Source organism: Nyctereutes procyonoides, unplaced genomic scaffold (genome assembly GCF_905146905.1).
Source record: "Nyctereutes procyonoides isolate TBG_1078 unplaced genomic scaffold, NYPRO_anot_genome, whole genome shotgun sequence".
Taxonomy (NCBI): domain Eukaryota; kingdom Metazoa; phylum Chordata; class Mammalia; order Carnivora; family Canidae; genus Nyctereutes; species Nyctereutes procyonoides.
Window position 1 is genome coordinate 39,721,984 of NW_026575047.1, and position 26,355 is coordinate 39,748,338.

Consider the following 26,355-nt stretch of genomic DNA (forward strand, 5'->3'; position numbering starts at 1 on the left):
AAACACAATTTAAAAAACTGTCCTTGTTTTCTGTAGACAATTATAATATCCCCAAAGACACTTATTTTTTCCTTCCCAATCTGGATGCTGTTTACTTTTTTTTCCTGTCTTACTGCTTTGGCTACAACCTCTAGTATGTTGTTGAAGAGCAGTGGTGAAAGCACAGGGAGGGAAAGCATTCAGTCCACTTAATCATTAAGTATGTTGCTGACTGGTTTTTTGTGGATTCCCCTTATTGGATTGATCAAGTTCTTTTATTCTTTTTATTTTTTTAAAAATTTATTTATTCATGAGAGAGAGAGAGAGAGAGAGAGAGAGAGGCAGAGACACAGGCTCCATGCAGGGAGCCTGATGTGGGACTTGATCCTGGGTCTCCAGGATCACACCCTGGGCTGAAGGTGGCACTACACCGCTGAGCCACCCTGGCTGCCCGATAAAGTTCTTTTATTTCTACTTTGCTGAGAGATTTGATCATAAATTTATGTCAAATTTTCTGCAACTTTTGAGATGATTATAGGGTGTTTTCTTTTTTTTTTTTTTTTAAGATTTTTATTTATTTGTTCATGAGAGATAGAGAGAGAAGCAGGCTTCATGCAGGGAGCCTGACGCGGGACTCAATCTCGGGTCACCAGGATCACACCCTGGGCCAAAGGCAGGCGCCAAACTGCTGAGCCACCCAGGCGTCCCCTAAGGTGTTTGCTTTAATCTGTTGATACATGCTGAATTATATTGACTGATTTACAAATTTTGAGCCAACTTTGCATTCTTGAGAAAATATTCCACTCAACTCCATCATCCTTCTTACAAACTGCTGGGCTCAATTTGCTAATATTTTTAATATCTATATTCATAAGGGAAATTGGTTAGTAGTCATCTTATCATGTCTTTGACTGGGTTTGGCATTAGGGTAATGCTGGCCTCATAAAACGAGTTAGGACATGTCCTTCCTATTCTATTTTCTGGGATAATTTACATAAACTAGTATTCTTTTTTTTAGGGGGGTGGCAGAGAGAGAGAGAGGGAGAGGGACAATCTTAAGCAGGCTACAGGACCAGCGCAGAGCCTGACACTTGATCCTAAGACCCTGAAATGACCTCAGCTGAAATCAAGAGTCAGATGCTTAACCAGTTGAACCACCCGGGCGCCCTGGTATATTATTTCATCCTTAAAGGTTTGGTAGAATTCACCAGTAATTCATCTAGGTATGGAGTTTTCTTTGAGGCAAAATTTTGAACTACAAATTAAATTTCTTCTTTTTAAAAAGATTTTCATTTTAAGCAATCTCTCTACCCAACATGGGGCTTGAATTTACAATCCCTAAGATCAAGAGTCACATGCTCCACTGACTAGCCAGCCAGGTGCTCCTCAATTTCTTTAAAGAGTCACAAGATTATTCAGGTTGCCTATTTCTTCTTGAGTTTCAAAAACTTTATCCATTTAAGTAATCCAGTTTATTGCCATAAAGTTAACATTCTATTATTATCAATTTTTACAGACTGTAGAATTAGTAGTGATTATCTCCTCTTCCTCATATCTAGTATCAGTACTTTGTGTCTTCACTCTTTTCCTCATCAGTCTGGCTACAATTTATTGTATTTCTTGATCTCCAAGAATCAGCTTCTGGTTTTATTCTTTTTCTCCGTTGTTTCTTTTTTCAATGATTTTATTTTGTCTTTATAACTTCCTTCTGCTCACCTTCATCTTAATCTTTTCTTAATGTGGAAGCTTTGAGATTTTTTTTCTTATATAACCATTGACAGTTATAAATTTCCTAAGCATTGATTTACCTGGATCATACAAATTTTGAAATGCAGTGTGTTCAGTTTCATTCTGTTCCAGGTATTTTCTGATTTTTTTTTTTGTTTAATTTTTTTAATTTTTATTTATTTATGATAGTCACAGAGAGAGAGAGAGAGAGGCGCAGAGACATAGGCAGAGGGAGAAGCAGGCTCCATGCACCGGGAGCCCGATGTGGGATTTGATCCCGGGTCTCCAGGATTGCGTCCTGGGCCAAAGGCAGGCGCCAAACCGCTGCGCCACCCAGGGATCCCTATTTTCTGATTTCTAACTTCCTCTTGGACTATGGGTTATTTAGAATGCATCTAATTTCCAAATCTACAAGGATAATCCAGTTGTTTAAAAAAATATATTACAAAATAAAAATATTTTTGTTACTGCTTTCTTGTTTAATTCTGTTGTGCTCAGGGGGCACCTAGGTGACTCAGTCAGTTAAGCATTCAACTTGTGATTATGGCTCAAGTCATGATCTCAGAGTCAAGAGATTGAGCCCCATGCTGGACTCCATGCTAGGCGAGGAGTCTGCTCCAGATGCTCTTTCTCCTCGCTCTCCCTCTGCCCCTCTCACCTGTGCTCTCTCTAAACTAAATAAATAAATCCTTAAAAAAAAATTCTGCTGTGCTCAGAGAACATACTGATTTCTATTCTAAAAATGTGTTCAGTTTGTTTTATGGCCCCAAATATGGTCAATTTTGATGAATACACCATGTGCACATGAAAAAATGTGCATTTTGAAACTATTCTTAAATTTTGTATAAATATCAATTAAATCAAGGTGGATGACAGTGTGGCTCAAGTCTTCCATGTCCTTCTTGGTTTTCTACCTACCAGTTCTCTACTGATTTTTGAGAGAGGATGAACCACTTTTTTATTTCTCCTTCAGTTCTATAGGTTTTTGCTTCAAATATTTTGGCTTTGTTGTTAGGTGCTTATTCATTTATTTTATTTAAAGATTTTATTCATTTATTCATGAGGGACAGAGAGAGAGAGAGAGAGAGAGAGAGAGAGAATGAGAATGAGAATGAGAATGAAGGGCAGGGACACAGGCAGAGGGAGAAGCAGGCTCCATGCAAGGAGCACGACGCAGGACTCAATCCCAGGACTCCAGGGTAACACCCTGGGCTGAAGGCAGGCACCAAACCATGGAGCCACCAGGATCCCCAGTGCATACACATTTGAAGTTGTTATGTCTACTTGCTGATGAACTGGTCATTATGTAATATCCCTCTTTATTCCTGGTAATAGAATAACATTTTCTATGTGGCTAATATTCCACATCAAAGCAGGACAAGAAAAAAAGGCTCAATATTAATGATTGTACTTTTACTCTAAAGGCATTTCCAACTTCAAACTGCCTTCATTCCTACCCCCAAATTTCCCCTCTTAGAGATTCCACAGCAAGTGGAACAGGTTTCTGAGGGTGAGTGACTTACCGAGTTATATCACAGAGATTCTGAAAGATCTTCTCAGGGTTTTGACCATCAGGGCCACTCACATGCCCGGTTTCCTTTAGCTGCTGTACCTTTTGTAGAGCTACACTCACTGCATAGCGCATAAACTCATTGCTGGACCTTAGAACAGACAGGCTCTCTTCGTGGCTTTGGGTACTATCCCTAGAGAGAGAGAGAGAGAGAGAGAGAGAGAGAAAAGAGATTCTCCTATTGCTACTGGGATCTGGAATTAGGTTTTCTAGGGACTGTTTAGAAGAGCAGGACCTATGAAGCTCTTAATGACAGACCCCAGGCAGCACATCCAGTCACAGCCATAGTTGCCCTTCTACAACCCTCATTCTCTATGTGACCTCATTTTATTCCCTCCCCCAATCCCTTTGCTTTGGTAAGACTTAAATTTCAGTCTTAGTTTCCCATGTTTTTTGTTGTTGTTCCTCCTTTGTTTTTTCAATTCAGGTTTTTCTTTCTTCCCTTTTTATACTGTTATAGTAGCTAGAACTTAGGCAGATTTTCCTATAATGCCTTATTGCAAGCCATTCCTATCTTTTCTTCAGTAGTCCATTGTTTCTGAATTTTCCATTAATAATTCAAGGTAGTTCTTGAGTGCCTACCTAGAATTATCCAGATTTTTTTTTTAAGATTTTATTTATTCATGAGACACACACACACACACAGAGGCAGAGACATAGGCAGAGAGAGAAGCAGGCTCCATGCAGGGAGCTCGATATGGGACTCAATCCCGGGACTCCAGGATTATGCCTCGAGTCGAAGGCAGATGCTTACTGCTGAGCCACTCAGGTGTCCCAAATTATCCGACTTTCATTTCAAGAAACCTACAAACCTCTTACTTATTATATATACATTAAGAATTGTGAATCCAGGGATCCCTGGGTGGCGCAGCGGTTTGGCGCCTGCCTTTGGCCCAGGGCACGATCCTGGAGACCCGGGATCGAATCCCACGTCGGGCTCCCGGTGAATGGAGCCTGCTTCTCCCTCTGCCTGTGTCTCTGCCTCTCTCTCTCTCTCTCTGTGTGACTATCATAAATAAATAAAAATTAAAAAAAAAAAAAAGAATTGTGACTCCAAGCTAGATAATACTAGTGAAGCTGGTAGCTGTTAATACCTTTATTGCACAAACATCTTTAAGCACTCCATCACAAACTTACCTGAAAAGAGCAGTGAGAAGATCAGATACAAATTTCATGGACAAAAAACTATCCATTTTGTTGACTGTTTTAGCTTTGCCTTTACCAGCTTTTTCATTAAGGATGTCAGAGAGTTTCTTGTAACACATAAATAAGCTCAGAACCTCCTCAAACTTATTCTTACTGTATAAAAAGAAAAAGAGACCACTAAGGACAAGCATCAGAATATTGTGGTTTACTTTCACACCCAATAATAAAGATATCACAATGTTTCTTTAGATGTTCTATTCTAAACACAAGATTATAAATGAATAAATCTGCATTAATTTCCAGATCACTCTAATCCATCTGAGTTACTTTTTTCTCCCTTATTTATACCAGTCAATGCAGAGCACAAAAGCTCAAAACTACAAACCAAACAAATTTCCCTACTGAAACCAGAACTTCTTGAGTTCAGGGTCTGGGAATTTTGAATAAATGAAAGCATGCTACTCCTGTGGCAAATGTTTGGTGCTCTCTGGTAGAAAGAATATAATCTGGTAGACTAGACATTCATCTAAGAGGCAGTGTCATGACCTGTGGTTATGTTCACTGCCTAGTAAGTACAGTTAGAATTAAATACAAAAAAATAAATAAAAAATGGAGTATTCATCAAATTGCAAGGAGAGTGGTAGCAATACCTTACCTAAAATTACTTATGGAGAAATTGTATTCTATTAGAACCTCACAAATTCCCATCACAAGAGAAGCACAGATACTATTTTTGATGCCAACACCACTGTTCTGAGAAAAATCTGCTGATTTATCCTAAAAGACACAAGATAAAAATTAATGAGCTATTGGGAGTCAGTAGAGCAAGCAATTCTTGATCTCAGGGTTGTGAGTCTGAGCTTCACACTGGGTGCAGAGATTACTTAAAAATGAAATCTTGAAAACAAAACAAAACACCCCCCCCCCCAATGAGGTATTAACAACCTCTATCATTCAATACAACTGAGATTTAGCAATTACCAATTCAAAGTCCTCTAGTTCACTCTTAATCATTCTACTAGTAACAGATTCCAACATATCCTCTAAGTCTTGGTAGAACCCTTCTTCCTCCTCTTCTTCCTGCTGTAGGGGCATCACTCTACTCTTATACCAGACCAAACAGTTCTGGACACAACACAGCAGATAATCCTGTAGAAGAAAACAGTAAACATTTTTGAGGGCTAAAGGGGTAACCTATGAGGCTGTTGATAATCAACAAATAATTCTTATCTATAAGGCTAAAGTAAGTTATTCATTACCATTACAAATTAAGTCAACCTGAAATAACAAAACTGGAAAAAATGAACCAACAAAGGCATTCTTTCCTGACCTTTCCCAGAAACTGGCTTTATAAGTATCGGACAACATTAGAATGCAACATCAGAATGTATTATTTCTGACCTAGTAAAAATACCACAGAGCCAGGTTGTGAAGTTAAATCCTTTCTGACTCCTCAGTACCAGATGCTGTTCTAAAGGTAGGGGTTTATGTCGAGGGAATCTTTGGGAGACCAAAAGAGCATCTCCACCTCAAGGCACAAGAAGGGCTATTTATGAAAGCAGAATCTGACAACTTAAAGACCTTTTCCCTATCCCCTTCATGAGCTCTAGTTACTTGGGGTAGTGGATTTTAAATTTTTATCTTTTTTCCATTTTTCTGAGGCTAGAGCACAAGAACAGAAAAACACCTGTCCTAGTTGCCCTGAAGATTCAAGAGTGCTCGGTATATATCATATACTCCCTCTAGACTAATTAAGTAGGTTCCCTGGTTCGTCTGCTACCAGGTGACCTTCCTTCCCCATTCCAAAGTATATTTTTACTTAACTTATTTTTGTAAAAATTTTATTTATTTATTCATGAGAGAGACACACACACACAGAGAGAGAAGCAGAGACACAGGCAGAGGGAGAAGCAGGATCCACACAGGGAGCCCAATGCAGGACTCGATCCTGGGACTCCAGGATCATATTCTGGGCCGGAAGCAGGCACTAAATCGCTGAGCCACCCAGGCGTCCCCCAAAGTATATTTTAGTATATTATGTAGTCAAAGAGCCATAAATGGGAGACAAAATGCTCCTTGGAGGAAGTCATGGATGCCTTGATTTAGTAAAGTGCTGACACGGAGATACTTTTAATAGATCCAACATAATGATTGGCCAGAAAAGACGAGGAGGGAAGATTTAAGAGTAAAATTTCATTGGGAGAACCAGAAGAGTGCTTTCAGGAAAAATCTCTCTTCCTGAAGACTAACTCTATCAACAGGGTTGATGTTTTTACTTAACAGTAAAAATAATGGTTTTAGGAGGAATAAAGTCTCACCAGTGGTTCTTGTAGAGAGATCTGATCTCCTTGGGTCAAAATACAAGCTTCTAACTTCAGAGGCGGCAGCACATCAGGTTCTGGCTCATAAAACTGTTTTAACTATGTATGGTAAAGAGAAAAAGACACCAGTGCTCATGAATGCTTTTTACTTCATTAACTGGTCAAACTAATGGCGCCTTTAATGTCTTATGTCTTCTAGGACATATGTCTCAAGTGTCCAAAGAACAATGCAACAAAATTTGTGTTGTTTGGGCTCACGCACATCTTTTACCCTTGCTTCAGATATCATGTTGAGCTCTTTCCTACTCCATTTTTATTAACTCTCCCACAAAACATCATACTCTCTCATACCAATTCCTAAACTTGTAAAAGTAACCAGCCTTTCCAGTATAGCTTGATGGTTAACAATATACAGGATTCAGAGTCAGAATGGCTGAGTCCAAGTCCCAGTATGACCACTTATTAATAATTCTGATAAAGGCATCCATGCCTTGGTTCCTCATCTGTGATAGAAGATTATTAGTAATATAAACATCTAAGGCTGCATAAGGATTAAACATATCAATACATGTAAAGTGCTAAAAACACTACTTAGCACAAAATAGAGCTCAAGAAATGTTAGTGATTACTTTTTTTTTTTTACTTTTAGCATCTGAACAATTTTACTGGTCCACCTACTAACCTGAGTTGAGAAGCACGGCTCTATGCATTCAATCACAATTTTTTTATGCTTGTTAAGTGTGTGAATGTTGATGAGCTGATTATTACAGTTTGAAAGGTCCACTATAGTTAACAGGATATAAATTTCATATAGGATCATATGGGATCAGGCCTGAGGCCCAATGGAAAGCTTTTGATAAATAGTATAGGACCTTCCAATAATTTCTACACATCTGAGATCTTAACTTCAAATGTAGCTTCTTCAGAATTATAACAAAGCAATGGCATACAAAAGGGGAAGAAGAAGAGAAAAAGAACTTCCATTTTTAGCAAAGTGGTGGACAAGGCGTCTAGAGAAACTCTCCTGGTAGAGAACAATTTTAAAAATGCATTAAAAATTTTAAAAACATAGCTAAGACAATGGGAAAGTAAGAAAAGTCTTCAAATATCTCATTATATTAGAAAATGTTATAAAGCATGAATCTAGCAACTACATGAGCAAATGAACTCTGAAGCCAGTGTTTATTCTGGCAGCATCTGCCAATCCTGGAGGCCTAAAGCTACAGTTGTAGAGCTCATGGACCTGAAGATAAAGCCTAAGGCCCTCATGGGGTGAAGGCTGAATCAGAGAACCTCACACAAAGCTGGACTTTTCAAAAGGAGATATACTTTATGGATAAACCTAAAAAAAAAAAAAATCTATTACATGGAGAAAACTAAAAGGGATATGTATCAAAATAAGCCTTGACTTTAAGTAGAAGAGGAAAAAAGCGTCTCCTGGGAAATTCGAACCATAAGCTAATCTCCAAATGTAGTTTGGGCTAGAATTCACATCACTTGTGTGGCCTAAAGAATCAAAAGCCAAGAATTTAAAGTTTAGATTAAAGAAATAGCATGTATCTTCCAAACAAGGGAAGAGAAGGAAGAGAAATAACTAGATCATTCCAAATTTTACACAAACTAGAAAAAGAGGGAATATTCCCCTGTCATTTTTTAAATTTTTTAAAAGATTTTTTTATTCATGAGAGAGAGAGAGAGAGAGAGGGAGAGAGAGAGAGAGAGATAGGCAGAAGGAGAAGTAGGCTAACTGTGGGGAGCCCGATGTGGGACTTGATTCCAGGACCCTGGGATCACACCCTGAGCCAAAGCAGATGTTCAACCACTGAGCCACCCAGGCATCCCACCCCAATCATTTTAACTCACATTAATCATCATTTAGCTCATATTAAGCCAAGAAGTTGAGTATGAGAAATAAAAACTACAGGTCATTCTCTCTCTTACAAACATATACATAAAAATTCTAAATGAAGTATCAGTAAATTGAATCCAACAATGTACAAAAAAGGTAATATAATCATTTGGGTTTATCTCAGGAGTGCAATGTTGGCTTAGAAGATCAAATAATACAACTCACCACAGTAACACATTAAAGGAGAAAAATCATATGGTTGCCTCTCAATAGATACAAAAGTGCATTTGCTAAAATTGAAGACACATCCATAAGTAAACCAGATCTAAGATGGCAGAACAAGGGATAAGTAACCTGAAGATAGGGAAAATATCAAATCTGAAAGGTAAAAAATACTGAAGAAAAAATGAATCAAATCGCAAAGATCTGCGGGAAAAAAATCAGGCACTCCAATATATGTACAACTGAAGTCCCGAATGAAAGCAGTGAGGGGGGGAAATGATGAGATAATGATAATTTCTAAAATTTGGTGAAAAGCATCAATTTAGAGTTCTATGAAGTTTAATAAACTCAAAATAGAAACACAAAGACAATCCCATGTAAACATACAGTCAAACCCTTAAAACCCTAAGACAAGGAGAAAAATCTTGAAAGGAGCAAGAGAAAAATGACTAGAAAAAACAGAAAACAAAGACACAATAATTGGTTCACTCAGGAATCAGCAACCTGAGAAACAATGAAACCAGAAGACAATGGAATGACATACTTAAAGTACCAAAAGAAAAAGCTGTCAACTAAGAATTCTGTATTCAGTGAAACTATCCTTCAAAAACGAAGGCAAAAAGATATAGCTCTATAGAGATGAAAACTGAGAACTCACTGGTAGCAGACCTATACAACAGACATACTAAAAAAAAAAAGCTCCTCAGGCTGAAGAGAAGTTATTGAAGATAGTAAACCTGAACCCACAGGAATGAAGAGCATTGGCAATGGTAAAAAGTTGGTATATATGAGAGACTGTGTCTGTACACTTTTTTCTTTTCTTAATTTCTATGGAAGACATACATATAACTATTTAAAACAAACGTAACACTGGCTTGCTGGGATGTAACATGTATGACAATATCATAAAGGCGGGAGGATGGATCAAAATTCCTATATTTTACTGGAAGTACCTCAGTATTAACCTAAATATATAGTGATCAATTAAAAATACATACTATAATCTCTAGAGCAAATTAAAAGTACAACAAAAGAGGCACATGGGTAGCTCAGTGATTGAGTGCCCAATTCCTAGTTTCAGCTTAGGTCATGATCTCATGGGTCATGGGTGGTGCCCCATGTCTGGCTCTGTGCTCAGCAGGGAGTCTGGTTGAAGATTCTCTCCCTCTGCCCTTACCCCAACTTGTTTTCTCATTCCTGCTCTCTCTCTAAAGTAAATAAATAAATATTTAAAATAAAAAAATACAAAAAATATAAAGTCAATAAAGGAATTAAGTAACAAAACAGCAGACCTAAACCCAACCATAACAATAATTACATTAAATGTGAATTGACTAGACATTCCCATTCAAAGGAGGGTATCATATTAGATTAAAAATGTTAAGATCTCTGTTTTCACTTCTTTTGGGCAGATACCTGAAGTGGAAATGCTGGATCAAATGGTAATTCTGCTTAATTTTTTTAAAGAATAGCCATACTTTTTCTCATAGTAGCTGTACCATTTGCCACCATTAATGCACTAGGGTTCCAATTTCTGTATACACACACCACCACTTATTATTTTTCACTTTGATTGTAGCCATCCTAATGGGTATGAAGTTGCATCTCATTGTGGCTATATTATTTGCTTTTCCCTAATGATTAGTGATGTTGAGCATCTTTTCATGTGTTTATTGGCATTTTATGTGTGTGTATATATACATACATATACATATTTTTGATGAATGTCTATTTAAGCCCATTTTTTTCTATGCCCATTTTTTAACTGGGTTGTTTTTTGTTGTTGAATTGTAGGAGTTCTATGTATTTACTAGATATTGATCTCTTATCATATATATGATTTGTAAATATTTTCTCCCACTCTGTGGAGAGTGTTTTTTGCACAAAAGTTTTTAATTTTAATGAGGACAATTTATTTCTTTTTTCTTTTATTACCTGTTCTTCTGGTTAATGTCCAAGAAATCGTTAAAAAATCCAATGTCATGAACCCCTTCCCTTGTATTTTAGGAGGTTTATAATTTTGCTCTTAATGTTTTGGTCTTTGATCCATACTCAGTTAATTTTGTACACCGTGTAAGTTAAGAATCCAAATTCATTTTCAGAATGTGAACATCCAGTTTTCACAACATCATTTGTTGAAAAGATTCTCCTTGTTTTTAATCTAGTGCTTTTTAATGAAGCTTTTCATGCTTGGGATCTTGAGCCAGGAAGACGTGAATTCATATTCCAGCTTTGCCACTTCCTAACTGTGTGACCTTGGACAAATTAAATTACTTAACCTTTCAGAATCTAAAATGGAGGTAACAATTTTTAGTTCACATAGTTTTGTAAGAGCAAATAAGATCACCCACATAAAGTGCTTCATAAACACTTGGCTCTCTCTATAATAGAGTAGGTATTGTTATTTTCGGTACATAATAGCATAGCATCATGAGCTCTGTTGGGAAGTTAACCAAGAAGATGTCACCAGTTTACTCATGACCAGACCTGGGGGATCAGAGGTCCTCACCATTCCCTCCCCTGTCCTTGGAATGTGAGTTCTGCTTGCTTTCCCTGCTCCCAGAGGCTGCTCCAAGGACAAGGCCTTGAGATGCTGATGTGGTGCTGAGAACACCTACACAGTCTATGTGACTGAACCCAGTTAAGGCCTTTATTTAACCTTTTACAATGTAGCAGATGAGTGTGGAGATGCACTAATCTTGCTGCTGTCCAAGACAAGCTCCTTTGCTTCTTAAAACTGCTACCTACCAACCTGGAGTGGCCTGCCTCTTTTGCTGGTGTCTCCCTGCCCTATGAGTTTCAGATTATACTTGGGAAGCTCTGACAGGGTTGTGAACAGACAAACTCTCAATATATAAAAAGATTCAAACAGTATATAGTAAAATATTATTTAACCGTAAAAGGGAATAATGTACTGACAGATGCTACAACATGGATAAATCGTGAAAACATTAAGTGGAAGACATCAGTCACAAAAGACCACATATTTATGATTCCATTTATATGAAGTGTCCGCAACAAGCAAATCTACTAAGACAGAAAGAAATTAGTGGCTGCTTATTAGGGCTAGGTGGGTAGGAGAACGATGAGAAAATTAGGGGGTGGTAGCAGAGGGGTATAAAGCTTCTGAGGTGATAAAATGTTCTAAAATTGCCTCTGTGTCCATTGAAAGATGAATGGATAAAGAAGATGTGGTATATGTATACAATGGAATATTACCCAGCCATTAGAAATGACAAATACCCACCATTTGCTTTGACATGGATGAAACTGGAGGGTATTATGCTGAGTGAAATAAGTCAATCGGAGAAGGACAAACATTATATGGTCTCATTCATTTGGGGAATATAAAAAATAGTGAAAGGGAATGAAGGGGAAAGGAGAAAAAATGGGTGAAAATATCAGTGAGGGTGACAGAACTTGAGAGACTCCTAACTTTGGGAAACGAACAAGGGGTGGTGGAAAGGGAGGTGGGTGGGGGATTGGGTGACTTGGTGACAGGTACTGAGGGGGGGGCACTTGACGGGATGAGCACTGGGTGTTATGCTATATGTTGGCAAATTGAACACCAATAAAAAACAAATAAATTTAAAAAAATGTTCTAAAAATTGGCTGTGGTGATGATCTGTACAACTCTGAATACACTAAAAACCAAATTAGTTGTACACTTTAAATGGGTGAATCATATGGTATGTAAATTATATTTCAATAAAGCAATTTAAAAAAAGATTCAAACAATGCTTAATGAATAAATGTTCATGGTAAAAGGTCTTATTTATGCCAGATATTCTCCAGCTGAATTCTTTTCATAGTGATAATCCTGTGAAATATTTCTTAATTAAAAAATCTTATTTTAAACTAAAAAGTACAGAAAATAACCTATAGACACCCATGCATCTGTAACCCAGATTTAACATGCCTATTTTGCTATATTTACTTTAGATCTCTCTTTTTTTAAAATGTTTTATCTATTTATTCATGAGAGACACAGATACAGGCAGAGACACAGGCAGAGGGAGAAGCAGGCTCCATGCAGGGAGCCTGATGTGGGACTCAATCCTGGAACTCCAGGATCATGCCCTGAGCCTAAGGCAGATGCTCAACCGCTGAGTCACCCAGGCATCCCCAGATCCCTCTTTTCTTTTAGAAGTAAAACAGACAGACACAGCTGCTGATAGCCTTTACACAAATTGTTCTTTAAAAGGTTCTTCTGGGGAGCCTAGGTGGCTCAGTTGGTTAAGTGTCTGCCTTCGGCTCAGGTCATGATCCCAGGGTCCTAGAATCGAGCCCCACATGGGCCTCCGTGCTTAGCAGGAGCCTACTTCTCTATCTCCCAGCTGCTCTTGCTCCCTCTTGCTATCTTCCTCTCTCTCAGGTAAATAAATTAAAAATCTCTGCTCAGCAGGGAGTCTGCTTCTTCCTCTCCCTCTTCTTCTGCTCATGCTCTTTCTCTCACTCTCAAATAAGTAAAATCTTTAAAAAATTTTTTTCAAAAATTTTTGAAACCCTTCTGACCTAGGGTGCACACCTTAACTGGGAGGATAGCTTAAGATGATGGCAAGAGGGTGGACAGGTAAGTGGTAATAAAAATAAAACAGCAGGGGATCCCTGGGTGGCGCAGAGGTTTGGCGCCTGCCTTTGGCCAAGGGCGCGATCCTGGAGACCCAGGATCGAATCCCATATTGGGCTCCCGGTGCATGGAGCCTGCTTCTCCCTCTGCCTGTGTCTCTGCCTCTCTCTCTCTCTCAATCTGTGACTATCATAAATAAATAAATTAAAAAAAAAAAAAAGAAAAAGAAAAGAAAACAGCAGGATAGCATACCCAGGTATATTCCCAATGTACCAATCATGATACTATTTGAGAATTAGTTTATATTTTGAAAAGTCTGGAAAATGTCAATCATCTCTCCATGCCTTATTATCTGTTCTTTATATCCATAAAATAATAAAAAATATATTACCTGTGAAAGTAGAGTCTGCATGATTGAATTAGCCAGCTGAGAGTTCCTTCGAAGGACATCATAGAACCCCTAAGAGGAAACAAACAGTAAGCTCTTTAACAGATATACTAGTGATTTGAAAAATCATAACTTTAAAACAATACTCTTTCTTTACCCTACTCTCAATTCTTTGGAAAAGATTAAGACCATATTTGCAGAGGTTGAAATAAATCAGGAAGTTTAGGTTATTTCCCTAAGAACTAAAAAGAGATCTCTGATCACTGAGAACTAGATTAATAAACTGACCATAACTGCTACAATTTTTAAACAATAGGTCACTTCTGGCTTTGGAGTACTTTGCTCCTTTACAGTTAAGAATGTCCCAGGCCTCATTCTTTTCTCTCATCCTCCATTAACAACCTTCCCTTCTAGGACATTCTGTCCACTTAGTTTCCAGTGCTTCAAAAGTGTCCCCTGGCCCAAAGCACCCTAATGTAAAGGACTATGATAGTTCTTCCCATCCAAAATTTCCCAGTCATAGTTTAAAACTACTGAAATTAAAGGGCACCTGGGTGGCTCAGTTGTTTAAGCATCCCACTCTTGATTTGGGCTCAGGTCATGATCTCAGGGACGTGAGATAAAGCCCCATGTCAGGCTCCACACTGGGCACAAAACCTGCTTAAGATTTTTCTCCCTTCTGCTTAAGCCTGCTTAAGATCTCTCTCCCTTTTGCTTTGCCCGTTTGCTCCCCCAACCATTAAAATAATCTTAAAAAATATTTTTCTCTATTTTAAAAATTTCCTACAAAAAGCCTGAAAAGTTCAGCGCCTGGCAACTACTATAGCTCAATAAATGCTATTTTAAGAATGCTGAAAGTATTATAAAAGATGCTCTTTCTCTTAAATTTATTTTTAAAAAATATTTTACGCATTGGAGGGCGAGCAAGAAAGCACAAACAGGGAGAGAGAGAGCAGCAGAGGGAGAGGGAGAAGCGGATTCCCCACTGAGTAGAGCCTGACATGGGGCTTGATTCCAGGAGCCAAAGGCAGATGCTTAACCGGCTTAGCCATCCAGGAACCCTAATATAATAGCTGCTCTTTGAAATGACTTCCACTTAGTATACTTGCTAGATTATCTGCTATTCTCCATCTATATATGAAATGTTGTGTTTTGAAGTACATGGTCTATTAAATGTCTGAAATGGTAGTGTATCCTCCCCGATGGCATACTTTAGTATCACTGACTGAATTATATACTAATCACAAATCAGTAGTTATATTTGCCTGACTCATTCTTGCTAATTGTACTGGTCACTATGAGATATAATCAGGCATCCTGTAAATTGTTAAAAGTCAAACACAAAAAGAAAAAGAAGCTGATTTATAAAAACTAGGTTAAATGTTTTGGAAGGAATAAATAAGTTTCTAAAACCAGTTTCTGATAAATTAAGGGTAAGAAAATTATAAAAAATTAGGGAAAAAACCCTAAACCTATCTAAAAGGTTTTTATACTAAGACTGTATCTGAAGTATCTTGTATTTCTCGCACTTTAACAAAACCTCGAAATTATAGGCAATAAATTAAGGTACTGGTTTGAGAGACAGGAAGTTCTAAATCACAGACTCATAAACAAAAAAGCAAAAAACAAACAAACAAAGGTTTGGCCCCACACAATGTACCAGTATATTTAAATATTTCAAATTAAGGGGCATCTAGGTGACTCAGTTATTTAAGCAGCTGCCTTTGGCTCACGTCATGATCTTGGGATTCTGTGATCCAATCCCACATTGGGCTCCCTGCTGAGTGGGGAGTCTGCTTCTCCCTCTCCCCCTTCCCCTGCTCATGGTCTCTCTCTCTCAAATAAATAAATCTTTAAAAAAATAAAATAAAATAAATCTTTAAAAAAGATATTTCAAATTAAATTAAAACAAAACATTCAAGTTGTTTCAAATATTCTTTATGATTCCTCACCTTTAACAACCTTTTGGCTAACCATCACAAACTACCAATCTTAACTGCATTAAGTAGGAGTGAACTATACTTTTATAATCAGAAAAAATTTATTAAAATAAAAATGGATTATTAGTTGCATTCCTTCTGCTCTTGACATACCTCATAAAGCATGAGTCGAACATCAGCCTGCTGGCCTAAGCATCTCCTCAAACTATCCATGATCTCGAGGCAAAAAGTTTCATTGGCAACAGAATTGTAACGGCTATGAACATCCACATGGACCTGAAAGGAAGAAAGGCCAGTTCTTATGTATTCTGCCAAATCAATTTTCATAAAGGAGTTAAAATGAGCCTATGTTCTTGGTCAAAGAATCTTAGACTTAGCTTTCCCCACATGCCAAAATCCAGGACTGGGGCTGACATTACAATCATCATGAGGCTATGAGAAATGTCACTCTTACTCTGGTTTGAGATAAGAATTTTCAAGTGTTTTAACAACATTAACTTTTCTCCAACCCTTAAGGTCTTCCTTGACAATGTCAGTTGTTGAAGAAGGCACACAGGTGATTTCACAACAGTAGAATCAGGGAGTCATAATATACTTGATTTTACTTGAAAGGCCTAAGATGCTTCCCTTAAAGGTCTTCAGAATCTAGTTTTTGTATCTATAAATTCCTGGTTTAGAAGGTTTAGAAGTGGGTAATTTTTAGTTTAGAAATGGACAAGACAAAGAATAATAGACCTTGTTTGATTTACATCATAAATCCAACAACTGTAGACCAAGATGCTTAACCCTTACTACAGGCCTGTCCATGAGGTAGTTCAAACTGAGCAAATTCCCGCTCTGCCCATAGCTGTTTGTATCACCCTGGGCAAGTTATTTAACCTTCCTGGGCCTTAGTCTTCTCATCCTTAAGATGGGAACACTGATAACAATACACTAAGATTCCATGCTCCTAATATTTAATCTGTCCCATAAGTTATAAACAAAAGTTTTGTATAATTACACTAGATCAATAAAGGGTTCCTGATAGGGGTGCCTGGGTGGCTCAGTTGGTTGAGTGTCTGCCCCAGGCTTGGATTGTGATTCTGGAGTCCTGGGACTGAGCCCCATGTTGTGCTCCCCGCTCAATGGGGAGTTGGCTTGTCCCTCTGCCCACCCCCAGCTTGTGCTCACTCTCTCTCAAATAAATAAGATCTCAAAAAAAAAAAAAAAAAAAAAGATTCCTGATAAAGTCTGGATTACCAAAAAATTGTAAAAAGCTTTTTTTAAGATTTTATTTATTTATCTGACAGAGAAAGAGAGGGAGTAAAGAGGGAGTGGGAGAAGCAGACTCCCTGGTAAGCAGAGCCTGACACAAGGCTTGATCCCAGGACCCTGAGATCATGACTTGAGCTGAAGGCAGACATTTAACCACCTACTGTAAAAAGTTTTATTTTCTCAGATTACTGGGCTTAACAGAAGTTCATGTGCAAAGTAAATAAACTATTAAAAATGAGGATAATAATAGCATCTAGATTCAGACTCTCAGTTTCAGGATCATTTGTACAACCAGACCAGGAGGGAAAAAGCACAGCTTGCACATCATTAACTCCTGCACCGAAGCACACTACAGTGCTGTGTGAACAATCTGTGGTGCCATGTGTTAGAATGCTTACCTGGCTAACACCGATGGACTGACTGCATTGAGAGGACGACAAGCTGCCTAGAACCTTAAAGTTCTTCAGGAGCAGCAAAAAGCCTGCAACTGCAGATTTTCGGGCATCAAGCTGGCTAGCTCAGGGACAGAAAGAGTAGTTAACAAATAGTATTAAGTTCACGGGAACAGGTTTCTGCATCAGAAAAATCCAGTTGGTTCTGTACAGGGAAGGAATAAGCCATGAAGCACAGAGCAAAATAAAATAAATTTATGTACTCAAAATAAGCCATCAGCTGTTCCTGGCAGTTTCGTGGTAGAGGAATTCGGCTGAGTCTGCACTATCTACTCAACCTCAAGACACTACCTATACTTTCTTCTACATGGAGAACAAGCACAGGAGTACGGAGAAGCTATCTGATGGGCCAATAACTCAAATATAAATATGAAATAGCAAAGGGAATTGTTGATTTTCTGTGTCTGAAGGACCACTTCCCTTCTTCACAGAGGAGTACAGTGTTTGAGGCTTTGTCAACTCTCCATCCAGAAAAATGATATACTCATCTGAGTGAGGCTCTGATTAATTCATGGACATACTACGACATATACATCTTGGCCTCTGGGTAAGGAAGGAATAACAAGTCAATTCTAGAAGAGGGATAATAGCATATGGTTACTTACTAGCTGTTCCCCTGGATATCCACAAGTACAATGTAATAGAGCCAATATGATACTGATCATCTTTTATTTAAAGTACCAAATGCTTTCCACCTATTAGTGGGCTCATAATACTTTTTAGAAGGTATTATCATCATCATTTAGAAGGTAGTATCATCATCTCTAGCTTATACACTAAGAAATAAAGGAAGGAGGTCAGGAGGCATTGGCTAAACCAAAAAACCTCAGACCACTTAACAGTTTATATGGTCTACACTCACTAGACCACAGTTTTGATGTTCACTAGATTGAGTTTCCTGAATATTTTAATTAAGATGTTTTCCTCTTCAGAACTATCGCCAACTGGCACTGGAACCTTGTCCTGATGATTACTGCAGGGGCAGATAGAGTACATGAGATCAAAAGCTTGAATTATAGCCCCACCAACCTCTGTTTGACTTCTGCAAAGTCACCTATATTCTCTAAGTCAGAGTTCCTGATCTGTACGGTGGAAACTATAATAATTCTGATTTTATATGTTTACTCTGAAGATTGAATGAGACGACTGAATGAGGAAGCCTGTACTCGGCACAAGGCCTTATTGATGAAAGCTGTTCTGTTGGGTCGGACATGTGCATGACCACTATTAACAGGTTGTACAAGAAGACAGAAGGGAGGACAGTGAGTAACATCAGAAGGCATTACTTGCGAGGGTCTCATGAGATGCTCCGTACCTAGCAAACATGGCTTTCCGGAGGACAAGTATCAAGGAGTCTCTCACGGACATGCTGACTTTGAGAAGAGGCTGAAAGACAAAGAATAAGTGGGTAAAAAAATCCCAAATTTATTAGCCTTAGCTCATTTCTACCTAATACTGCTATAATTTGGCTTATAGGAGGAAATTTGGTTGTTTTTAAATACATGTTTCAGTATGACACTTAGTAATAAGGATAATAGCATACTTTTAATTATTAAATTTAAACTAATTGTGAATGCTTTTAAACCTATTGTCCGGGATCCCTGGGTGGCGCAGCGGTTTGGCGCCTGCCTTTGGCCCAGGGCGCGATCCTGGGGACCCGGGATCGAGTCCCACGTCAGGCTCCCGGTGTATGGAGCCTGCTTCTCCCTCTGCCTGTGTCTCTGCCTCTCTCTCTCTCACTGTGTGCCTATCATAAATAAATAAAACAAAAAAAAAATAAATAAACCTATTGTCCTCAATTAAAAAAAATATTTTATTTATTTATTCATGGAAGACAGAGAGAGAGAGAGGCAGAGAGACAAAGGCATAGGCAAAGGGAGAAGCAGGCTCCATGCAGGAAGCCTGATGTGGGACTAGATTCCAGGACTCCAGGATCACGCCCTGAGCCAAAGGCAGATGCTCAACCACTGAGCCACCCAGGCATCCCTGTCCTCAATTTTCTAATCACTTCACTGACTTGAAAATGAGTCAAAGGAGACAGCATTGTGCCAGGAAGAAGGGGTAAACTTGGAAACAGAGTCCAACTCAGGGTTCCTGCCCTTTTAAAACAAAATTTTATGCTTTAGAATCAAGGGATATAGAATTTATCACATTTATGAAGAATTCCATTAGGTAGAGTTCAACCTCAGTTTTGTCAAGTTCCTAAGGAGTAAGAAGACTCACCTGCACTGCCTTCAGCAGCCCTTGTACAGTTTGAAGGGGCAGAAAGGATAAATAGTCAAAGGCTTCTGTGACTTTAGAAGAACAGCTCTGAAGAACTAGGGGTGCATACATGATGATATTTGAAAGCAGATCTGAAAAACAAAATCTATAGTAAGTTGCCTCAAACAATAAAGATATTTCTTTTTTTTGTATATTTTTAATTGGAGTTCGATATGCCAACATATAGTATAACACAAATAAAAGAAAAATAAATATGGGAAAAGAAATGGTAAAAAGTTTTTGGTTTCTTTTCCCAAGTCAAATATACCACAAAATAAATTTCTCTGATCCTATATAATTTTTCTATGGTCAGTGTAACCAGAATACTTCAAACTTTCTTCTGTGATAATATTAAGACTACAAAAATTAATCTAAAAGAAGGGAAGAAATCCATTAGACTGACAAGTAGCAGATGTCTTCCTATTTCCAGGCTAAAGTAAATCAAGAGATATCTATGAACTTTTATTATGTGTAAGCACATATACATATACATATATAAATAAATATGTATGTAAATATACAAAATATAAATATACAAAACCATAAAGCCTGGTCTCTCTTCCTTCAAGAATTTTAATTTAGTTTGGAGTCAAGAAAAATATATCTTGATGGGATCCCTGGGTGGCGCAGCGGTTTGGCGCCTGCCTTTGGCTCAGGGCGCGATCCTGGAGACCCGGGATCGAATCCCACATCGGGGTCCCGGTGCATGGAGCCTGCTTCTCCCTCTGCCTGTGTCTCTGCCTCTCTCTCTCTGTGTGACTATCATAAATAAATAAATTAAAAAAAAAAAAGAAAAATATATCTTGAAAGAATGAAAGAGGTAAATAACAGATCAATACCAGATATCTAATAATCCCAAATACAGTTTATTTCCTAGCAAATGTTAAAGAGAGAGTCTAAGAGGAGCTCAAAGGAAGAGGAGATCATTATGAATTGGTGTGTTTTAGGATAGTGAAGAGGAGAAGAATTTAAACTGGATTCTGAAAGAAGGAATGCTAAGGAGAGATGGAAAAATATGAAAATGATACAAATGTCTCAAGATGAAAAATTTACTGGACGAGAACAATAGCAGAAAAAAAGATTTGGGAACTTCAAGTTATACAAACGATTTAAAACAAAACAGTAAAAAAGACTAAAAAAGAAAATCTATGAGCTACATTAACAATGTGGGGCAGCCTACTATATACATAATGCTGTGGGGCTGGGGGAAATGCGGAGAGTGTGTGCTGGTGGGAAGGAGATGACAGAAAAAAATTTTTTAAGAAATAATATATCAGGATGTGAGGGTGGTCTGGCTGCAACATATGTCACCCCACTGATCGCCAGGATTGATTCAGCTGATCTGGCTAGCTAGGCGGGTGTCCCCTTTCTCCCTCACTGCTCCATGTGCGTTCCTCCCGAAGCTGCGTGCTCGGTCGAAGAGGACGACTATCTCCAATAGAGGAGAACTATTCTTTGGTCAAGGGTATATGAGCAGCTGTGCTCCCCTGCTAGAACCTCCAAACTAGCTCTCAAGAAATAATATATCAAAATATGCCAAACTTTTTTTAAATATATATATATATTTTTAAATTTTTATTTATTTATGATAGTCACACAGAGAGAGAGAGAGGCAGAGACACAGGCAGAGGGAGAAGCAGGCTCCATGCACTGGGAGCCGGACTTGGGATTCAATCCCAGGTCTCCAGGATCGCGCCCTGGGCCAAAGGCAGGTGCCAAACCACTGCGCCACCTAGGGATCCCCAAAATATGCCAAACTTAATAAAAACCAAAAACCTACAAATCTAAGAAGCTTGACAAACTCCAATCACCGGAAACATGGAGGAAGCTACACTAAAGCACACATAATTGCTTAAAACCATCGATAAAAATCTGAAAAGAAAAAAATTATATAGAGAGGAACAAGGATATTAATGAAAGTTGACTTATTAGAAATGATGAAAACCAAAAGAACAGTAAAGTAACATCTTTAGAGCACTAAAAGGAAAAAACCCTGTCAATTTATTTATTTTTTTTAAAAAAAGATTTTTAAAATTTATTATTTATTCATAGACAGAGAGAGAGAGAGAGAGAGAGAGAGAGGGGCAGAGACACAGGAGGAGGGAGAAGCAGGCTCCATGCCGGGACCCCAACGCGGGACTCAATCCTGGGACTCCAGGATCGCATCCTGGGTCAAAGGCAGGCGTTAAACTGCGGAACCACCCAGGGATCCCCAAACCCTGTCACTTTAGAACTCTATACCCAGCAAAAATATCTTTCAAAAAGCTAACACTAAGTGAAGACTTTTTGTGACACACAAAAGAATCCAACAATGGTAGATCAACAGTGTAAGAAAGTTAAAGGTAGTCGGACAGAAAATGATACTGGGTAGAAATCTGGATCTAGGGGTGCTTGGGTGGCTCAGTGGTTGAGCGTCTGCCTTCAGCTCAGGATGTGATCCCATGGTCCCGGGACTGAGTCCCACATCAGGCTTCCTGAATGGAGCCCCTGTTTCTTCCTCTGCCTTTCTCTGTCTCTCATGAATAAATAAATCAAGAAAGAAGAAAAGAAAGAAAGACAAAGAAAGAAAGAAAGAAAGAAAGAAAGAAAGAAAGAAAGAAAGAAAGAAAGAAAGAAAGAAATCTGGATCTACACAAAAGCACCAGAAATGGTAAATGCATGGGTAAAAATAAAAGATATTTTCTTATTTTAAAAACCTTGAAAGACAACTGACTGTTTAAAGCAAACGTAACAACAATGTAGATATAATTCAATAACTAAAGAAATAAAATGTATGAGAACAGCACAAGTCACAGGAGTGGAGGTAAGAAATGGAGGTATACTGTTGGGGTATACTACTACTTAAAGGTATTAACTATAGTAAGTTAAAGATGTATCATAAACCCTAAACCAAACACAAAAGAAAATAAAATAGAGGTGGAGGCAATCAAGTTAGCAAGATAAAATGGAATTAAAAAAAATTCAATCCAAAAGAAGGCAGAAGAGGAGGAAAATGGAAACCAAGTACAGAAGAAAAAAGAGCCAGATGATAATCACATTAAAAAAATCATATTAAACGTAAATGACATGCCCTGATTTAAAAAGTCCAAGATTATCAAAAAAGATTTAAAAAGACACAATTGTATGTTTTCTATAAGAAACTCATGTTAACTAAAAAGATATAAATAAGTTAAAAGTAAAAAGATGGGGAAAAAAAAACCCATGCTATCACTGATCAAACAAAAACTGCAGAGGAGAGTCTGGATTGTACAGTAGGTTAGGCATCCAACTCTTGGTTTTGGCTCAGGTCATGATCTCAGGGTTGTAAGATCAAGCCCTGCATTGGGTTCCGGGCTCAGCACAGTGTCTGCTTAAGATTCTCTCTCCCTGTCCCTCTGCCCCTCCTATGCTCATGTTCTCTCTCTAAAACAAACAAACAAATAAATCTTAAAAGAAAACTGGAGAAGTTATATTTATATCAAAGTAGACTTCAGAACAAATAGTATTCCCAGGAACAAAAAAGATAATTTCTTTCTTTTCTTGTTCTTTTTAAAAAGTTTTTATTTATTTATTTGACAGAGAGAGTGCATGACAGCACAAGGGCAAGGGCAGAGGGAGAGAAAGAAGCAGGCTCCTGGCAAAGCAGGGAGCCTGATGTGGGGCTCAATCCCAGAACCCTGGGATCAGGACCTGAGCTGAAGGTAGAGTCTTAACCAACTGAGCCACCAGGCACCCTAAAAGATCATTTCATACTGATTAATAGGTCAATTAAGCGAGATGACATAACAATCCTAAACAAGTATGTCTCTAATAACAAAGTTTAAAAACACATAAAGCAAGAATGGATAGAACTAAAAGAAACAGACACACTGATAATTACAAAGCAGATACCTCAATACTCTTTTTTTTTTTTTAAGATTTTATTTATTTATTCATGAGAAACACACACGGAGAGAGGCAGAGACACAGGCAAAGGGAGAAGCAGGCCCCATGTAAGGAGCCCAATGTGAGACAATCCCGGATCCCAGGATCATGCCCTGAGCCAAAGGCGGATGCTCAACCGCTGAGCCACCCAAGTGTCCCTCAATACTCCGCTCTTAATAGTTAATAGAAGTAGACAGAAAATCTTAAAAGGATATAGAAGATTTGAATCATCTGATATAATTGAGTTATGGAAAACTGCACCTAACAACAGAATACATATTCTTTCCAAAGTAAACAGAACATTTTTCAAAATGGACCATATTCTGAGAATTATAAAGCAAGTCACAATAAATTTTTAAAAATTTATGTAGTAGAGGTGCCTGGCTGGCTCCATTGCAAAAGCATGTGACTCTTAACCTTGGGGTTGTGAGTTTGGGCCTCACACTAGGGGTAGAGATTACTTAAATAAATAAACATTATAAAAAAACCATTCATGTCAGAGGCAGTATGTCTTATAACCACAAACCAGAAACGAACAACAGAAAAATATCTGGAAAATTTTCAAATATTCAAAGACTGAACAATATACTTCTAAACGACAGATGAGTTGGGACACCTGGGTGGCTCAGCGGTTGAGTGTCTGCCTTTGGCTCAGGGTGTGATCCTGGGGTCCTGGGATCAAGTCCCACATTGGGCTCCCTGCATGGAGCCTACTTCTCCCTCTGCCTAGGTCTCTGACTCTCTCTCTGTGTCTCTCATGAATAAATAAATAAAATCTTTAAAAAAATGATACATAGGTTAAAGAACAAATCACAAGGGAAATTAAAAAGTATTTGGAACTGAATGAAAATTTAAAAAATTTATGGGATGTAGCTAAAGCAATTTTTGATGGAAATTTACAATTTAATGCTTGCTTTGGGATAAAAAAAAAAGTCTCAAATTCATGCCCAAGCTTCTAACCAAAAAAAGCACAGATTAAACCCAAAGTAAGCAGTAGAAAGGCAACAAAAAAGAGCAGAAATAAATGAAACTAAAAACAAAAACAAGGAGAAATTCAGTGAAACCAAAAGCTGTTTTTTTAAGATTAATAAAATTGATCAATCTCTTGCTTCAGTGATAAAGGAAAAAGATGCACATCATGGCTATCAGGAATAAGAATACTGATGTGCGTCAATACAGAACATACAGTAATTAAGAGGAACATTCTCAACAACTTCATGGTAAATTTGATAAATCATATGAAATGGTGAAATTCCTTTAAAAGACACAAACTACCAATGTTCACCCAGAAGATTTAGAGAACTTAAACAACAGTTTTTATTAAGCAAATGTTAGTTAAAACCCTTCACACAAACAAAAGGAAACTTGAAACATCAGGAAGAAAAAGCAATGTACACATCCAAGTGAATATAAGAAACTACAAGCTGGCATACTTTTTCCATAAAGGGCCAGATAGTAACTATTTTATGCTTTATTGGCCACATGCTATAAATGACAACTATGCAACTCTGTTAGTATATTGTAAAGGCAAGATAGATAACACAAATGATCGAGCTTGGCTATATTCCAATAATACTGTACTATAAACTCTGAAATCTACATTTTTCATAGGACATGAAATACCCTTCTTTTGATTTTTTTTTTCAATCACTTACAAGACTAAAATAAACCCAAAGCAAGCAAAAAATAAGAAATAAGAAGCAGAAGGGCATCTGGGTAGCTCAGTCTGTCAAGTATTCAACTCTTGGTTTTGGCTCAGGTCATGATCTCAGGGTCATGGGATCGAGTCCTGTGTCAAGCTCAGCGCAGAGTCTGTTTGAAATTCTTTCCCCCTACCTCTCCCTCTGCTCTTTCCTTGGCTTGTGCTTTCTCTCTCTCAAATAAATAAATGAAATTTAAAAAAAAAAGAAGAAATAAGAATCAGAAATCAAAGAAATTGTAAACAGAGAACACTGGAGAGCATCTAAGCCAGAAGGTCATTCTTCAAAAGATCAGTAAAACTGACAAGCCCCTAAGCCAAACTGATAAAGAAGATGAAAACCACTGATATCAGGAATGTTTTGATTTATAGGTGACATGATTTCTATATAGAAAATCCTAAGGCATTGCCAAAAAGCAATTATAATAAAGTGGGTTTAGCAATTCTGCAGGATATAAGATCAGTATAAAAAAAAAAATTTCTATTTTTACATGCTAACAGTTAACAATAAGAAATTGAAAATTTAAAAATACCGTGTACAATAGCATCAAAAAAATGAAATAGGGATAAAGCTGAAAGATACGCAAGATTCACATTGAAGTTTACAAACATTGCTAAAAGAAATTAAGGAAGGTCTAAATAAAAGGAGATCTCTACTGTGTTCATGGATGGGTTGGAAGACTCATATTATTAAGATGTCAACTGTCTCCCAAATTGATCCATAGATTCAAGGCAATCTTAATCAAAACATGACCAGGTTTTTAAATTTAATTTTTTAAAGTTATTTTTATTTATTTTTTAAAAGATTTTATTTATTTATTCATGAGAGACACAGAGAGCGAGAGCGAGCGAGCAAGTGAGCGAGCACCAGAGACACAGGCAGAGGGAGAAGCAGGCTCCATGCAAGGAGCCCGATGTAGGACTCGATCCCGGATCTCCAGGATCAGGCCCTGGGCTGAAGGCAGTGCTAAATCGCTGAGCCATCCGGGCTGCCCCTGCCCAGGTTTTTAAAATTAAAAAAAAATTTTTTAAAAAGATTTTATTTATTTATTCATGAGAGACAGAGAGAGAA

The 26,355-nt window shown here is 37.8% G+C and overlaps 1 protein-coding gene across 2 annotated transcripts in view; it reads right to left on the reverse strand.

Annotated features, from left to right (window-relative positions):
- FANCI (FA complementation group I) overlaps positions 1 to 26,355 on the reverse strand; it is a 73,792-nt gene that overhangs the window by 16,016 nt on the left and 31,421 nt on the right. For both annotated transcript variants that reach the window (XR_008664556.1, XM_055326271.1), the window contains exons 15-24: positions 19,643 to 19,773; positions 18,735 to 18,805; positions 17,366 to 17,480; positions 15,867 to 15,989; positions 13,777 to 13,845; positions 6,742 to 6,843; positions 5,405 to 5,572; positions 5,079 to 5,200; positions 4,415 to 4,576; positions 3,231 to 3,410 (exon numbers count right to left, since the gene is read on the reverse strand). Coding sequence is in view for 1 of the 2 variants with exons in the window: in XM_055326271.1 (XP_055182246.1) it covers positions 3,231 to 3,410; positions 4,415 to 4,576; positions 5,079 to 5,200; positions 5,405 to 5,572; positions 6,742 to 6,843; positions 13,777 to 13,845; positions 15,867 to 15,989; positions 17,366 to 17,480; positions 18,735 to 18,805; positions 19,643 to 19,773 (1,243 nt within the window). In the remaining variant the exon portion in view is untranslated. The remainder of the gene's footprint in view (positions 1 to 3,230; positions 3,411 to 4,414; positions 4,577 to 5,078; positions 5,201 to 5,404; positions 5,573 to 6,741; positions 6,844 to 13,776; positions 13,846 to 15,866; positions 15,990 to 17,365; positions 17,481 to 18,734; positions 18,806 to 19,642; positions 19,774 to 26,355) is intronic.